This window comes from Branchiostoma belcheri, unplaced genomic scaffold (assembly GCF_001625305.1).
Source record: "Branchiostoma belcheri isolate BF01 breed outbred unplaced genomic scaffold, Haploidv18h27 scaffold219, whole genome shotgun sequence".
Taxonomy (NCBI): Eukaryota; Metazoa; Chordata; class Leptocardii; order Amphioxiformes; family Branchiostomatidae; genus Branchiostoma; species Branchiostoma belcheri.
Genome location: NW_017803702.1, coordinates 2,049 through 20,592, shown reverse-complemented (window position 1 = coordinate 20,592; position 18,544 = coordinate 2,049). Strand labels below are relative to the sequence as shown.

At 41.6% G+C, this 18,544-nt stretch overlaps 1 protein-coding gene across 1 annotated transcript in view; it reads right to left on the bottom strand.

Annotated features, from left to right (window-relative positions):
* The window catches only part of LOC109470063 (tyrosine kinase receptor Cad96Ca-like), a 22,190-nt gene extending 4,791 nt beyond the window's left edge, over window positions 1-17,399 (bottom strand). The window contains exons 1-9 of the mRNA XM_019768841.1: window positions 17,321-17,399; window positions 15,998-16,133; window positions 8,889-9,040; window positions 7,799-7,947; window positions 6,420-6,577; window positions 5,472-5,608; window positions 4,673-4,842; window positions 2,396-2,536; window positions 1,490-1,607 (exon numbers count right to left, since the gene is read on the bottom strand). Coding sequence (XP_019624400.1) covers window positions 1,490-1,607; window positions 2,396-2,536; window positions 4,673-4,842; window positions 5,472-5,608; window positions 6,420-6,577; window positions 7,799-7,947; window positions 8,889-9,040; window positions 15,998-16,133; window positions 17,321-17,399 — 1,240 coding nt within the window. The remainder of the gene's footprint in view (window positions 1-1,489; window positions 1,608-2,395; window positions 2,537-4,672; window positions 4,843-5,471; window positions 5,609-6,419; window positions 6,578-7,798; window positions 7,948-8,888; window positions 9,041-15,997; window positions 16,134-17,320) is intronic.
* Between the last annotated feature and the right edge of the window lie 1,145 nt (window positions 17,400-18,544).

Sequence of the window (18,544 nt, the reverse complement as noted above, 5' to 3'; positions counted from 1 at the left end):
ACAGTTCAGGCCTCCGTCTTCGGGGCTGACTCTGCGGAAGTTGCCTGGAGTATCGATGTGAGTTCCACTGGCAGCATTACGACTTGTCTCGACGAGGTCGTCGATGCGTTGTCTCATGATCGCTGCTTGGTCGTCTGTGTTTATGCTGCTAGTTGTAGTGGAGGACTGGTTCTTCTTTGTGGTACTTCTCGTTGCCACGGTTGGTGCGGTAGTCTTGTTCGTTGTCTGGGACTGGGGCCGGGGTCTTCCCCTGTTCCTAGTACGAGTTGCTGGTGCAACATAGTCTGTGATTTGGCTCTGTTTTCCCCTGTTAACCTGAGATTGCTCAGGCCTGTCTCTGTGATCTTCCTCTTCAGGTGAGCTGGGGGCAAGCTGAACAAAAGCTGTGCTGACCCGACTCTGCTGTTCATTACTGGATCCTTCATTCCCAGCAGTGGTGTCGGTAGGGGGACGTGGAGCAAGGGTAGAAGCCACGCGAGTACTGTCATTAGGAACATGTCGCGGTCGCGTCTGGTCCTTAGGTTGGTCTCGGTAGAACACTCTTGCCCTCCATCGCCCTCCAAGCTCGACAAATCTCGGAATGTGCTCAGTAGGGTTTGTCGGAATAGCCATGAAGGCGAATCGGTCGCCGGTTTCACAGTTGGTCAGCATACCGTCGACTCGAAGCATTTCACGTTTCAAAGGCCCGAGAAGTTTAGCCCCGTAGCTTTTCAGGCCAGACGCTAGAACTCCATCGTCTACGGAAAGGGGCACATCTCGAACTGTGATTCTAACTCCGTTTCGCTGTTGAAAAGGGTGATTGTCACTGATTTCAACATACCTATCGCGGAGGCTGATCCCTGACGCGATGAGAGAAGCACGTTCCTCTGGATCGCGTAGGTAGAGACGCCACAGGCCGCGAACCTGTTGTATTCCGGCTATGTTTGACGCTTGAACACGGCGCGCAACAGCTTTGTAGACCTCGACGTTCGTGAAGAAAGTCTCGGAAGGACTAACGGCATGAACATCCTTCTCCAGAAAGAATACTGGTTTACATGAGGATGCTGGCGGTGCGTTAGGGGCCGTCGGCGCGGTGTCTATGGCCTTGCCATTCTCGACTGCTGACGCATAACTCATGGCTGTCGGTGGGAGGGGGGCGGTTGTCGTCGTTGTAGTAATCAGGAAACAAGGATCAGCAAAGCAGGAATAAGGAGAGTTATACTCTCAACCTTATCCTGGTATCTTTGCCGGGAGGTTACGAAACGGAATAACTTGAAAAACTAAGGAAAAAGGCTTAGAAAGGAAACTAAAACTCCTAGAGAAAGTGGAGCTCTAGAAAACGCAGCAGGTCGCCTCGCAAGGCATCATGGGTCCTCCTCCTTATATGGGTCCATTTAATATATATATTAGCGATTTTCTAATTGTTAAATAGAGCAAAAGAGTTAGATGAAATTGTTCTCTAGTTTAACAATCAGTAACACAATCATATTTTAAACCTAATATTGCTCACCCAAAGTCGCTATCTCCCACAGCACGACTCCGAACCCCCACATGTCACTCTTGCAGCTGTACACACCCTCAATCAGAGACTCTATCGCCATCCACTTTATTGGAAGCAGCACATTTGTCTAACAGAAAACAGAATATGATATACGAGATGTTTAAAATATCGATTGTTCTAAAATAAGCATTCAACGTGCTTTAGAGTAATTTCACTGTAATCAAAATATCGATATTTGCAGTACGGATTTTATTTCATTTGAACAAGATGCGGTACATGTAGTTATCTTTGCGCATTTTTAAATGTAACAAGTTCTTGGTGATTGTACTACTGCGTGCCTTTTATGTAAACATCACAGAATTCAGCTGTAAGGCTGCGAAGGGCTTTGATTTTTCAATAAACAATAAACAAGAGAGTCCCTTTGAAACTGTTGTATCATTTTTGATAAATATATTGCCGTTGAGACGGAAGCTACACGTGATTATTTGATTGTGTAATTGTTTTTAATATACATGCAAATGGTAAATAAACAAATAATAAACAAACCCAGGTAGCCTAATACCCTTCCAAATGCTGAGGTCACATTTCCCAACCGGGGCCCGGCCGGGCTGTTTCGATTAAGCAAAAATCAATAACATACATCAATAATATACGCAAATAGTTCCCATTACCAATTTTCTTCCATTTTTTGGGCTTTGTTGTCTTTCATATCGTACTTTTCGTTCCATAATACTACCCGGCCGTGTCCCGGTTTGAAAGAGAGAATATGACCTGAGCATTAGAATGAAAACTTTACCCTAGGAACCGACCACCGTGTGATTCTGCCACTGACTGCTTGAAAATCCTATCAACATTTTACGAAAATCCATGAAAAATGAGGACCTTTAGAAGAGGTGAACGATAAGGGACACCTACCAGAGGATGTCTCATGTACTGTGTCGTCACGTACACGTCACGGGCCAGTCCGAAGTCGGAGATTTTAGCGACCAGCCGGCCGGCCTGTCCGTCAGGAGAACACAGGACGATGTTCCTACACGCCAGGTCACGGTGGGTGATCTGTTATGCAGGGGTGCCAGAGAATTCATACGAATTTTACGAAATTCATACGATCCATTATGCGGAAACATACGATCCTTACTAATTCGGTGGCTTACGCCCAGCGATCACGTGACAGTCAGCGGCAAATTCAAGATGGTGGACTAAATCTCACTATATCTCGGTTTTAACGAGCTTATCCCGCCCTACTAAACACTAGTTTTGCACTTATGCTGGCTTCTTTGCCACATATTAGCCTGTATTCTAGACCAAATAGCAGGGCGAGGCCAGAATCGGTAGAACGGGATCGTATAGCGCAAGTCACCAAATCAGTAAGGATCGTATGTTGGATAATAATAATGGATCGTATGTATTCCGTAAATTTCGTGTGAATTCTTTGACACTCCTGCTATGGGCAATCAAAAATGTGCTTAAAGTTTTGATATCCCTGATCTCCAAGCAAGCCAGTTGAATGTTTAAGTTCTTCCCCGCACCTATGGTGCGTATTTCGGCGCCCACCTCTGTTATGTACATGTAGCCCTTGGGCAACACAGTTCTGCAATCACTACAGTAGGGGTCTAGTCAACTAGTACTGGTAAATGATTTAACTCCAGTAGTCATTCCCAAATGCTAAGTGCCTATTTATACATTTAATATCTCTAAAAATCGTGGTCTGTCTTCTCTGCTTATTTTTGAAAGAGTATATATGAGTTGGTTCTATTATTCCACTAGTACTTGTAGCAGGGCTTTAGCCAGCTCGAATTTTTTTACCGTCAACCCCAGGTCAACCCAATTCGCGAAAAAAAATACCGTCAGCGCGAAAAAAAAATTCCGTCAATGATTACTTTGAAAGAATGTCTTTCACGATCCGGTGATCGACATCACGCCCTCCCGTACACTTAATGCATTCGGTGTTCTAAATACCCGCCAAGATTGCAGAATTAAAAAAAACTACACAATCTGCAATTTTGCAGAATGAAAAAAAAAATCTACAGTTCTCACAAGGAGACAACACGCAACGAACAATCCGCTATTCCCTTTGTTTTGATCCGCTCAAATCCCGCCGCGATTCAAGCCGCGGCGGCGTCATGCGCAAATGAACCTACTCATAACGTTACAGCCTCCGATTTCCACCGAGCCGACCCCGAGCGCTGACCGACAGCGAGCGATGTGGCTCAGATCTCCGACGATTTCCTTATTTAGAGCGTTCGGAAGACTTCGGGTAGCAAACAAAATGGCCGACATGTACATGATTTTACTTGTGTCAGCTTCGCTTCTCAACCGAAATGAGGAAGTTACGGCTCCTTTGCGGACTTTAGCGGCCATGGAGTTGACTTGGGGAAGCGCTGAGACGCGATTTCGCTACGGCATAGGGGATTTTGCCGCGGAGGGAGTTACGTGGCCGGCAAAAACTCGCGTGTCAGCGATCCGCTCAAGTCTTCGCGCGAAGGAGGTCTGACAAAGTTTTAGATTGAATAAATTTGTGTGGATCAATCTCCGTTTTCTTGCGATAGTATGATTATTCAAGTACAGTACATTTTCAAAACGTTTGATATTTCTTTGTTCGTTGTCACATGTTTATTTATCGTATTGTCATGTACAGTTAGCAGCGTGTGTCTGAGTCGAGCCATTGTTTTATTTTATTCTTATGTGGCCGTTAGCACATGTTGTTTTAACAGACAGCAACTTTGAACAATAGAACCGAGTCAACATACGTCGGCACGGTCCTTGAAATCAGGTTTCCCGCCGCCGTGCGTTTGGAAAAGACGCCGCGCCGTGGCTCATTCAAATTCGCTAGATTTTTTTCTATGTCTTTACCCACGATTTTTGACCGTCAATGTTGACGGTAAGGACTAAAATTTTTACCGTCACACGGGACAAATTACCGTCAATTGACGGTAAAACGGGCGCTGGCTAAAGCCCTGACTTGTAGTGGCGTGTGCTCAGCTCATATACGCTTTTCAACATGCTGAGTGCGAAAAAAGCAGGATGTACTATTTTTGAAAATGTATGAATAATCATGTAAGTATGAATCGGCCGGGAATTGAGTGCAATGCGAACACTCTACCCACTTGGCCATTGGCATTTGCCCCAATCAAACAATATTCAAGAATATAATATTTGAATAGAAATGTGGTTGATAAAAACTAGTGATACCCGACGGCGTTGTAGCTCGACCATCCCTCGGACAATGTCGATGGCCACCTCGGTGAGCTGTCGTCCTAAGCCCGGCGGAGAGCCAGCCTGGTGCCGGTTGTTCTGGACGTTCACCAGGTACCAGAGTAACTCTCCTGGCTCGGCGTACTCGACAAGAATGTATCGCGGATCTGACAGGAGAGGATTTACATCTTTTGCAACATGGTAACAACACATTCTTCATCTTCATTACCAACAAATGTAGAGTTACGTAAACTTTCAATAACGATTCTTCTTGCAATCAGGAACAAGAATTTAGAAAGGACATCTTGGTGGTTTAGGACAAAGCTAAAATGATGTCTTGAATGCTTTCTGAAGTCCCCTATATCGATCACTAATTTCCTAACAATTATAGCTATAGCAAGACATACGGATGGTACAATGATTTTTTTTCACTTATTTTCATGCTACCACCATTGCAGAGGACAAAAGCATGAGCGGACACTAAACAATGGACATACTCATTTTCACCTGAGTAATTAATTGAGCAAATCTGACTTTTCCAAGGGCACAAGATCGGTCACGCCACACAACCCCATGTATACGTAATGCCGTTACGTTGACATTCTTACAACGGATTTTATTCATACATTTCCCGGTTGCGTTTTGAAACATGCAGTTTAAGACTTAAGTTAAACATACCGTGTACTAGTTGTGACCAGTTTATATGATTGTATTGTGTATAATACATGTTATGATTGTGCAACAGCTGATATATACCTCAATAAAGTTGTAAAAAAAAAACGTCTGAATTATGTACCTTTCTTCTTTACTCCATCCACTACCAGTCCAACCAGACTGACGATGTTCACGTGACCCCCGTCATTGTTGACCTCCATCAGCAGGCTCGCTTCTTTTGCGAAGTCCCGGTAGGTCATCTCGTTAGCTCGGTCCACTCTGTAGTAACAGTGGCGATAGAGTTTTAAAATAAATTTATTAATAAAACAAGAATTCGGAAATCTCATACCTCCATGAAAGATATGAGGTTTTGACCTCATTAATTATGCAAACACTTGTGCCCTTGGGATAGGCACCTTACGGGACTCTCCTCACTTCACTCATGTGTAAATGAGTACCTAGCTTGGTTAGGAATGTCCCTTGGATAGGACGTTAAATGGAGGCCCCGTGTTTGGGGAGAACCACACCCCACGTACGTTAAAGAACCGACCACACCTTTCGAAAAAAGAGTAGGGGCATGCCTCGATGTGCGATGGTCCAAATACTTGTCTGATTATTCACTACGGACTCCATGAAGAGTAGTTCACTAAAGCCTCGGTCACAACCCACCGTACATGCTTTTTGTCCGTACGTTTTTTGGGAGGCTACGTCTGCTACGTTTTTTCTGAAAACGTGGGGAAGGAGCGGCGTCGACGCACGTCACTCGCACGTCACTAGCACGGTTGCGCAAAGTGTAAGAGTGTGGTCTGCACGCCACGTCTGGCCGTGAGCGGTTGCGTGCATCGTACGTTGCGCAAGTGGTAAGTCAGTTGTACGTGCTTACAACGTACGATCTCTGTGCGATCGCAACTTTACCGTAAGGACGCCGTACTCACACGTGCTTCTTCCGCACGGCACGTACGAGGCACGCGCGTCGCCCGTACTCGCACGCACGGGTGGTGAATCCACAGACCGCACGTAGAAAAGTTTTACATGCACTTAAAGTTCGTGCATGTTCGTGAGGATAGGACGTGGTGAAGGTGAAACTTGCCTGAGCGTCTTGGCAGCCACAATGACGGCCTGTTGTCCATCTTCCTTCAGTACGCCCTTCCTCACGTGACCGAATTCTCCCTCTCCGATCAGCTCCTCAAGAAACAGGTCCTTTCTGTTCTTCAGCCATGGCTCCATCTTCTCAGAACCGACGATATCCTTGTGAACAACAGACAATAACGATTCTCCAGTTTACAGTCAGGAACAGGAATTTAGAAATAGCGTCTTCAACATGTGCACAAAGATAAGATGGTTGATGTTTTGAAGGCCCACTACTTGATTACGAAGGTACGGGACTTGGGTCTTACAAGTTTTCCTTTGCCTTCTATAGAAGAACTTTATTGCACGAGAATTGCACATGGTACAATGTATGGCAAACTACATAAAGAAAGTAACAACAATAAAATAAGTGTGTCGAATAAAAACTTAACATATCTTAATTACTCAAACAATAAGGGATAGCACAAGTCTTTAACAAAGTGTTAAAATTGAATGGGCTAATCACAAGTTTCGGTATTTTTTCTAATAGCAAATCATTCCTTTATATATCTACCTAAGTATTTTTGCGTTGTGGAGACCTTCACATGTAAAGATATATTCAAATCTGTCTCCAACATCGAGACTCTTGAAATCTGTTGTACTTGATTCGAGAAATTTAAACAAGAATCAAATCCATATCGGGTACTATTAATGCTAAACCTCGGGTTTCTTGTAATATTATAACTAATTATTAGTCTTAGAGTAACTCTGCCAATACGCTGTAAACAAAAATTAGGGTTCATACATTTCGGCTTTCTGAATTCTCCTATGTCGACCACTAATTTCTGTTGGCGCCTGGCCCCGTTTCCTGTGTCTTACCCTTGTCATCCTGTCATTCTGTATGTCCCCAACCCAAGTGCTGTCAACCTACCCTACAAAAACAGATGCATGTACGCACACTCCCAGATCAGCCACCCAGAACAAAGCTTTCGTATCTGGAAATTTAAAAAAAAAAAACAGAAACTAACCTGCAGTTCGAGAACAAGCTGCTAGGGGGACCAAACTTACATCACTAATTCGTGACATAATAAACTATCTGTCGCCAAAAAATCAAGACCATAGCCTGTTCAGGACGAAAGATTAAAAAAAACAGAAATTCTGCTGCAGTAACAAGGTCATCCGCCAGGAGGCCAATATTTGACCTTGACCTTTGGCTTTTCAAGACTTACCAACATACAAAATATCATCACAATCCATAAAGGCGTTCTGAAGTTATGTTGACCACAAAGTTGCGGAAACACACACAGACACACACACAGACACACACACAGGCAGACAGACAGACACGCCAAAAACAATACCTCCATTTTTCATGGAGGTAACAATCGCAAGGTTCAGTACCTCAAGAACCTCCTTGAATAGCTGTGCCGGGTCTAACTTGTACTTGCGCCGCCTGACTATCCACACGGTACAGAAGGCTGCCGCGATCAGGGTGACTACGAGGGCGGTCGTGACGGAACCAACGAGTGTTGGATCAACGGGGACAGCCTCTGAAAGAAAAACAAACTTTAGTTTAGGACATGGTACTGAATAAAAGATTTGTACATAGAAAAACAAACTTTAGTTTAGGACATGGTACTGAATAAAATATCTGTACATAGAAAAACAAACTTTAGTTTAGGACATGGTACTGAATAAAAGATTTGTACATAGAAAAACAAACTTTAGTTTAGGACATGGTACTGAATAAAAGTTTTGTACATTGGAAAATATTAATATGTCTGAAAAACATTTATGATGACACACCACTGATTGCCATCCTCAAAGAAACCACACACAGATGTGTTAGATGATTTAAATTAGGCTTACACAGAAGTCTATAGTAATCTCCAAGCAGATCTTTTGGTGGATGCAATAGCATCAAACTAGCAAGACGGTATCAAATTTGCCCGGCAGTGTCCAGTAACTAATATTCAAATGGTCAAGTGTAAACTCCAAGCAGATCTTCTGGTGGCTGCAAAGACATGTACAGTTTCAAATTTGCCGGGCAGTACCCAATACCGCCACCCGATACTGTCTGACAAATGGTTACTGCCTGGCCATTTTTTATATATATTCGAACATGTAATCACAAGACGCGGTGACGGCACACGTAAGTTTTTTTCAACTTGTATTAATGCCGCCACCAACACAGGAGACAATGCAATACCCATTTTGATCTACATGTAAGGGAAGTAAGGAAAGTCGTGTAAAGTGCTTCTCCCAAGGGCACAAGATCAGTGGCATGTCAGGACTCGAACCCTGGACTTCTTGGTTCCGAGTAGAGCACTCTGCCGCTACGTATACGCCCCACAGCCCCACGGGACCCTGGCCAATTTGATACTGTCTTTGCAGCCACCAGAAGAAAGGCGACAAATGGTAACTCGTGTGGTAGATTTGAAGGTTGAACAAGGTCGTCCTGACACTTATTTTGCTTTTTTAAATATCGTACCTGTTGTAAAGGTTACAACCTTAGCCTGGCCCGTCCTGCCCTTGGCCACTGCCGTGGCGGAAAGGTTGTACGTGGTGTCTGGCTGCAGGTTGGACAGAGTAGTTCGAACACTTGTCAGGGTCTGGTCTGGAAACGGTACGTCTACAAGAGGGCTGGAACACAGGATTTTAACGCTAAGCCTTATAACAGATGTCGAGCTCATACACTATTAGAAAAAACTATTAAAAAACAAAAAAATCAGAGATTTAAGACGTTCAAAAAGCACAAAAAAGATTCTATAATGGTTACCGTTTTGAGGAAGCTCCTGTCATGGGTTCTAAATTGTCCTGTCACTAACAACATACGTTAAGCACTAAAATCACAGCGATTCTCTCCTTGATTCATGTCAGGAATCCTGAGCTCCAATTAGTATTGAAATAAGAATGTTTTTCTAGAGTAACAGGCAGGTAGAGGTTAATGGCCAGAAAAAACTCTCGGGAAGAAGGCCCAACGCGAAAACGCGACATTTCTTAACCCAGGGCCCGGCCGGGCAGTCGTATGGAACGAAAATTATATATGGCAGCAAAACACAAAAAAAAAGTTTTTAGAAAATTAACCATGAGCACTATTTGTGTATACTTAACACAAAATGTTTATCTTTCGTTCACGCAAACAACCCGGCCGGGCCCCGGCTCGGAAATGTGACCGTGCACTAACACAGGCTATTACCATAACCAAAAACTCAATGGCTCACTGTGTTAGGTTCGTCAAAATGGTCAATTATTGATTTGGAAGAACGAAATTATGTAAATGCGCTATCTTTAAGTTTTCCTGACTGGCTAATTTGGCATTTTAACTTTCCATAGTTTACTAACAAAGAGTTATGAAGATGATTTTTTGGATGATGTCATCATATTTTATTGCCCCAAATGTAATTATCTTTAAAGTTAATAATATAGCACTTTGGTACAAATATCTGCAATAAAAGTATAATTTTCACTTGCATAATGGTCAAAGCTACAAATTTACGTTTGCACAAATTGATATCTACTAAATACCCGTAGTTATTATAAAATAACCTAATTGCTTAATTAAAATCTAGTTATTTACAGGTGTCTTAAGTTGTAATAAGTTGTAATTCTTTTATTGAAACTGTTTAAAAGTCTAATGTCATTTCAATGACTGTAAAGCATGTGTAGGAGGAAAATTGTGTAGAAGTCTAGTGGCGTAGATGCCCAATGTGGTTTTTATATGATTGTGAAGTCTGTGTATTGTTTTGTCTTGTGTTGTTGGAATCCAGGAAGATTAGTTGCACAAAAATTGTGCGACTAATGGATATCCTAATAAAGTATCAAGTATCTTGTACCTTGTGTGATGCGGGGACGTTGCCTGTATCTGAAACAGGTCTACAAACCCTTCCTTCGGTGGTGTCAGGTTGAAAGTGACGGATGTTGAATCCGTGGTTATGACGGACACTTCTTCCACGGGAGAAGGAGCTGTAAAGGGAAGGCATTTTTCACGGCCATTACAGGAGTTTTCGCAAATATCACATGTATATCAAACTAGGAAAACAATAATTTTTTGATTTATTGATTGATTGATTGATCTCAAAAACGGTTGCGTGGTACCTTCAGTTTAAGACAACTGATTTCCAAGGTAGCCCAACATAAGACAGATCAAGTTACAAAGGACATGCATGTAGACAATCAATTACTTAAATATAGAGATAATAAATAATATGAACAAATTGTACAAGTAGTCAATCATTGGAAACAAGACATGTCAACCAAAACAAATAGTCAAAATCATAAGGCATAATCATAGTCCGGGTCATGCCAGTCGAAAGATAAGTCAGTCCATTAAAAAGCATTCTGAAATTCAAAAGGTTAGAATTTTCGACTGACTCACTTAGGTCTTCTTCAGCTATCTGGCCCAGTCACACAGTCACTTTATGCACTTTGGTGAGGTCAGCAGAGACCACAGATAGCTTAAAGTCTATATCAGCCCTCGTCCCGGTTAAGACAGTAACGCTGTATTCTACAGCCTCAACCACAATTTATTACAAGTCATTGTCACCTAGCGCAAACGTTTATACACTACTCACCAGTAGAAACTATGGCGACTGTTAACATCCTCCAATAATAAGGCTTGACCCTGTGGACCAGCGAAGGCGAGTTTCCAGCTGTTGTCAACTCAATCTGAAACGAGACAAATAATCTGTATATCACGGAGGCCTGTAAGTACAGGTCTGCGTGTCTGCGCGAATACCTTCCACGTCTGCGCGAATACCTTCAGCGACTGCACAGAAAAAGCTTCCTCGTCTGCGCGAATACGTTCCTCGTCTGCACAGAAAAACTTCCTTGTCTGCGCGGAAAGAAAGCTACCTCGTCTGCACGGAAGAATATGTGTCACACCCTGCCTTGTTGAAGAATGGACGGTCCCCTAGGCAGTCGCAGTTGTAAACCTTTTTAAGGTGTGCCGTAGCAACCTTTTCAAGTGGTTCGCGCCAGGGCTCACGAGATCTCGGTAACGCGAGATTTAACGTGATTTTGATCTGGAGAGGGGACTAATGGCTCATTTACCAATTTCACACTTCCCATAATGCCTAGTAAAGATTACGGATATGGATGGGATATGACGTAGAAGGGGATATACGTAATACGACCGTGCGAGTAGCAGAGTCTTCGGTAGAAGGTAGAACGATGGAAGGTACGTCATTTTCTCTAATTCCAACAAAAATGCAATTATGGCATGCGCTTTATACTAGATAAATAATTCAAAACAATATATAATATAGTTGACCAGTTTGTAGATAGAACTTGTTAGAAATATTACATCGAGGAAGGGGGGAGGGGGTTGGTCATACGTCATATCCGTGATTTTACTAGGCATTATGGGAAGTTTGAAATTGGTGAATTGATTGCACCAACCTCATATTCCTTTCCCGGAGTAAGGGCAGTAAAAGTTGCCTCTAATTCTGTCTCGTTGTAAAACATCTGTGGACGTTTTGTTTCAATCTCACCTGGCATGATGTCCAGCTGAAACAAAGAACAAAATTGCAAGAAAGATGGCATGTAAAGCTTATTTCAAAGTCTGCGTAAAGGTTAACAATGTGTTACTTAAGTCGACAAAAAAAATGGAATGCGTTTGCCCAAAGTGGTTAATCCTTGTCCTGCTGGCATTTTTTACTCAATATTTTTCAATAAATTCATGTCTTAATCAGGTCATAGACCCCCGACTTTTTTGGGCCCTGTGGTGGCATAGTTACTTTCGTATTTGTTGCGTTTCACTGCGGTGTGATACGTTGCACAAGAAACGCCGCCAAATCGTACCTACATGCAAAACAACAATTGTTGGGCTCCGCAGGACAAGGGTTGTTAATATCTCACCATGTAATAGAAGAATATGGTAATATTCAGATGGCCACTTTCTCTCTGTTCTGTGAAGGACGGCCACGTGACTGTGATGCTGGTGTTGGTGACTGACACAGAGTTGAAGGACCTTCCGGTCCGATCTGTAGCTGTGGAAAATTAAAACAGAAAACAGACAAGAATTTCGAGTTTTTTCAGACATCCAAGAAGTATTTGGGGGTGTTGCTTACCTTTAAGTTTATCCCATTACCTTTGCCTGATCCCCATGTTTTGTCAACCTACATTGAAGTTTACTATTTAAATTTCCTGTGTCTGACCTTTTGATCTGTCATTTTGTTTGTCAATCTGTCGTACCCCAACCTACGTGCTAGCAACCTACTGTAAGACTCAAATCTATTTGCTATGTCTGGCCTTTCAACCTCGGGTCATTATGCCTGTCAATCTTCCCTACCCACATACTATCAAACCACTCTTTGTGGACAGAGATCCACCCACAAAGATACAATCCACCCACCCAAAACAATACTTCCTACCCGTAACGTAACATTAAACGACAATGAAACTAATATATACTACCACAACCTATACATGATAAAGATCTTATGGTATCTCTCTATAAGGAGTATATTTGCAAGAAGCAACACAACCTAAATTTTGGTTGCTTTGATAAATTATTAGAAACTTACAATTACTCGACTTGGTGCTTATAGGGTCATTATAATTTCCGCAACTTCTGTTCCCATGTGTTGTCACAATTGTGCAGTTTCTGAAACACAGTAAATTTTCTTACTATGTACAATTACGCTTTAGTTTTAAAAGTGAAGCTTCAAGTAAGTGAAATAAAAAAAATATACTGTTTTCTGAGTTCGACATTTGTAATTTACACAAATAACATCGATAATATATGAAATTATCCCACAAGTCAGGCAATAAAAATTATTACCATGGAGATAATTGAATGTATATGGTGGTTACAAAGTTAAGGTTATGTACTGCAACTCTTTTTTTTTTGTTATGTTCTGCCGAACCTATAAGTGATAATTTTAGAGAACATGGGTAAATGCCAGATAAACCTGATACTGCATGCATCATCTAATGCTAGTAAAACGTTGAACTTTATTCCAACACACAGTTTACAGGGATCAAATTTTCAGCGACCACTGTCGCCTTCATCAGGATAATTAAAGACCAATCACTTCACAACGTGATTTCGCAAGAGTTACGGTTTACAAACACGTGACCTTATAATAGAGATGGTGGACGATATAAACTCCCTGGCACTTTTGATCAATTGTTACGTCACGTATCAATAAAGTCTCGCGTGAATAAGGTCACGTGTTTGTAAACCGTAACTCTCGCGAGATCACGTTGTGAAGTGATTGGTCATTAAGGTAGCAGAACACAATATTCCTCCGGGGGTCGCGGAGACGATGACGTAGGGATAAGAAATGAGTGCGACAAACAGCTTGCACCGCTTGTACACAGCCTAACGTGGATGACACCAGGACATACAAGTTACCGTATGGTACCATAATATGTCGGCTTTGATATCGCATGATTGAGATTAGGAAGGCTGCTCGATCGGCGTATAAATGCGCGTGACCTTTTCGCTGCCTGCCAGGGTGAGTCGGCTGCAGTTCCGGTGCGCTCCGCAGGAGGCCATTTAAAAGAGGTCGGCATGATGTAAAAAAAAACGATAACTTTTTGTACTTTTTTGTTATTTTGTACATCGTACCCTATATTTGAACATATTCGTTTCTCGTGCTTTTCTATGGTACCCTACTGCATTTTTATCCGAGTCGATGTCAGTCACTTCCGGGTCCTTAACTATAGAAATCCCCATAGGCGAAAAACTGTGTTCTGCTACCTTAATTATCCTGATGAAGGCGACAGTGGTCGCTGAAAATTTGATCTCGGTAAACTGTGTGTTGGAATAAAGTTTATATTTTACGATTTACTATGATTACTACCAACACAGATGAACTTTCATGATGATCTAATGCTGTTGTGTTTGTTGCTGTTAGGATGTCATTTAGTGCAGTTTTGACGGCAAGGCTTGATCTTTAAAGTTAATTTTGGCCAATCTTTTAATGTTTAATGTAAGTTCGTTGAATCAATCCTATTCCGTAGTACACTAATATCTGTTCGACAAAAATTCGATGTCCCCGACTAAAAACGGCTGCTTGATTTGTATCGTAAACTGGTTCTCGTTATGTGTGGTGGTACAAAAAAGGGACTCCTCATATATATAGCTTGTTTGGGGCTACTTCAAACACTTCAAATATAAAATGATGACGAAAACGTTCTAGGAAATGGCAGTAAATCCAATATCAGACCCCATGCAGAATATTCTTTTGTTTTCTATTCCTAAATTTGCATTGGGTGTTTTTTTTTTTAAGTCTTCATGTTCCTTTTATCCAGGTCTGCATTGAATGAACAAAAAATCTCCAATATCATGCATATATATATATTAGGCTTGCTCTGTAGGCGTTGCCAAAATGACATAGTTTGAAGCTACCTGCAGTATAGGGTTCCAGGTTGCAGACCAGTGAAGGTGGCCTGTCTCCACACGTATACCGGCAGTTCTTGTACCATCGCTGGTCTGTAGACGTCACTGCTATATGTGGTAACAAGAGGGCAGATATTTTTAAACTTGAGGAAAGTATGACGTCCTTCGCTTCCTGAATTCCCCAATATCCATATCTTTTCTTGATGGTTCCTGATTCTAAGAACTTTAAACCTCATCTCAATCATTACCTACTAACTTCACCTTTCGGTATACACTCAGTACAACACAAACCAACGTGACAGCCACAAAATCAATACCTCGGTACCCGTAAGTAATGTTTTAATAGAAGTATAGGTAAGTCATCTAATTGCACACACACACACAAACACACACACACACACACACACACACACACACACAACACACACACACACACACACAAACACACACACACACACATACACACTATCACACACACACACATACACACACATACATATACTATATTAGACAAACACACACTCACAGACACACACAAACACACACATACACACATAAACACACACATACATACATATAGACAAAAACACACACACACACGCGCGCACAAACACACACACACACACATACATACATATCGGAGGGGGGAGATGATACTATCTCATCATCCTTTGCAATACACATTCCACAACAGGTGTCCCAGCTGGCTGACTGTCAGCACCAGACATATAGTCTTGTCATGTTTCCTTTAAAAGTGCAGCAATGGCAACAATTTGACCAGTAATTTTTGGTTCTTTGAATTATCAAAGGACTCAAGTAGTTTATGAGGCTATCTGACTTTTATCACTTATGTACAACTTCTTACATTGTGTCATAAACATTTATGCAAACATTTGCTTCAAAAATGGTGCTCAAACTTCACCAAACTAAAGTGCTTTTCTACAAACTCTGTTGATTGGTGATATTATACATCTTGTGCATCAGAAAAACCCAAATGCACCAAAAAGCACCCATTGGAAACGGAAGAAAATATTATATTTGATATGATTTATGTAATAATCATCAACAAATGCAATTTTCTTCCGTTTCCCATGGGTGCTTTTTGGTGCATTTGGTGTTTTCTGATGCACAAGATGTACGCACACAGTCACACACACAGTCAGTCACAGAAACACATGACTGTACACACACAAGCACAAGCACACACACACACGTTGACGCACAATGATACTAGTATAATGTTTACCTACCAGTTCCTGTCCTTGCTCCTGTACAGCTGAACCACGAACTTTACAAACGAGTTGTCCACGCCGGTGTCGTCCCAGCTTAAGGTAAGACTGGTCTTCAGTATTGTGGGATCACTGGTCCATCTTGCTGCTGATGTAGCTGGTGAAAAAAAATATCGATCTAGTCATATTTGAAACTTTAACAATTTTTGGCCAGTACTCATTAAGATTCATTATCCGAGCGGCATCACAGGAAGGTAGCTCGTCCGAAGACGAACTCATGTGGTCATTTTAGATCCGAAGATGTATCCAGTGTCTTGCCTATCTATTTTAATGCCTGGAGTGGTACGCGTTTGATACTGTAATTCACTTTATGTTCACGGTAGCAAAATTTCACGGTCTGAGAAAAATGGACATGTTCACGTAACTATATGTTCACGGTGGTGATAAGTGCAGGAAAAAGAAAGTCCAGGAATTATTTGTTAACTGTAATGATAAGTTCACTGTACACAAGAGACAGTGAAAACAGTGAACTTATCAGTACAGTGAACAAATCAGGAATTACAGTAATAAGGATCATGTTCTTTTAGGCGAATAATCAGAAATGACCACTCTAGTCTTGGAGACGTCACATGAATCTGGATTTTTGATATTTTGTCCAGTTCGTGCTCCCATTTATTAATCCTGAGTTTTAAGACAAGTTTTGGATACCAAGTGATATAGATCGAAGTTAATTGTTTTTACTTCCTTTCTTTTGGCGATACGACTTTAGTGTTCTCTTGATCATTGCGTGATCTTTAGGGATCCGCTGTTAATTCACAGGTTACCGAGTTAATATATAAAATGTGACAGGGTAATTTGTTGGGGGGAAAACTCGCTCCACTCTCTTAGAATTTTGAAGATTCGGCGATCAGGAGATCAACAAAAACTGCTAATGTTGTTGAGAACGCCTTGACCTTCAAGTTATGACATAGATAATGACATGGATTTTATTATTGAATAATTTTAATGTGTCAATATATGCCAAATCAAATTGTACAGCAAGACACAATTTAGCCTATGGCTACAAAGTCTTGTTTTGTTTTCACAAATAAACCATTTGATTGATTGATTGATTGATTCATTCATTCATTCATTCATTCATTCATTCATTCATTGAAGTTTGCCCCATTTCTTCGGCCAGACCATTTCATCAGTCATCAAGTCTAACCACCCTGCAACGTACTGTCTTGTCAACGTACTGTGTCTGGAACAAACATACACACAAACCCACAGATAAACCACCCAAAAACAATCATTCTGCTCCCGGAGGTTTAAAAAAGGAAGAAGTTTCCATGTAATACTTACAGATGAGACAAAACACAATGATGACCCCTGTGGCACTGTTCAGTATGCCACTACTGTTGATGTTGTCACTGCCGGCCATGTCTGGATGACGAAGAAAGCAGAAGTCGTAGATTCAACGGCTCAAAAAGCCCCAAATTTCTACGGGATACAAGTACTAGTACTCACATGTATGATCGAAAGGGCTAAACGTTCTATCCAACACTAAGTAAATTGGGACTCCGTCAGCCTTGGTCTTGTCCCGGAAGCTGCAGTAGAAGCGTCCATTCCGTGAACAAGGCAGACGGAGTTGGCCGAGAATTTGGGTAAGTCACAATGCCCTCAGTGTTGGATAGAAAATTTAGCCCTTTTGGTCATAATTAAGAATACCAACACAGATGAACGTTCATGCTAAGTAATCAATCAAATACCTTCTCACGATGAGTTATGTTAAACGTTACACTCGGCAGCCTCAGGTCCAACCTTCACCTCTCTAAAAAAACAGTACACAGCTTCATTCAGGGACGTCTCTAGGATAAGACATGAACTTGACTGTGACTCTTATAGTGGATCCTTACTTCGACGACCACAATAACAAACGACAGGGCTTACCCAGTGTGTGTGTTGACAAAAAATATATCCTACACTTCGTGGTTCAATGGTTATGCAGACTACTAGTGAATTAATTCAAGTTGAATGCTCATGATAATGGCTTCTTTGGCATGCATGGGGGAGGGTAAAGTGGCAAAGGTTGTTTTGAACCAGTGGGGTGGTCATAATGTGGTCCAACCTGTTTTGAAATGACCTTTGTGTTTTAGTTCGCGTTAGAAAACGCGCGAAATCTAGACATGGCATGTATGGGATTTCTAGTTTTAAAGGCATCTAATACAATTTCATAGCGTAATTACAAAAAGTATTCTGGATGGGGATTTGTTTCTGATATTAACAGTAACTGCCTTTTGCAGCACACTTTCGTCATTTGGTATACTTGAAGCGTTTGAAATATCCCCAAATTAAATCAAAGTACGTGAGGCATTTCTTTTTGAGGTACATGTACCACCAGTTAGCTATACAAACCATTTTTTTTTTTGTCAGCGACATCACATTTTGCCTTAAAGACATCAGTATGCTGTGGGACAGGGTTAAATACATTGAGATAATGACCAGATAAGGCCCATTCTCATTCAAATGTGCAGAATTTCGCACTTTTGGCTATTATCTCCAAAGAGATTTACAGTTTTATGCCTT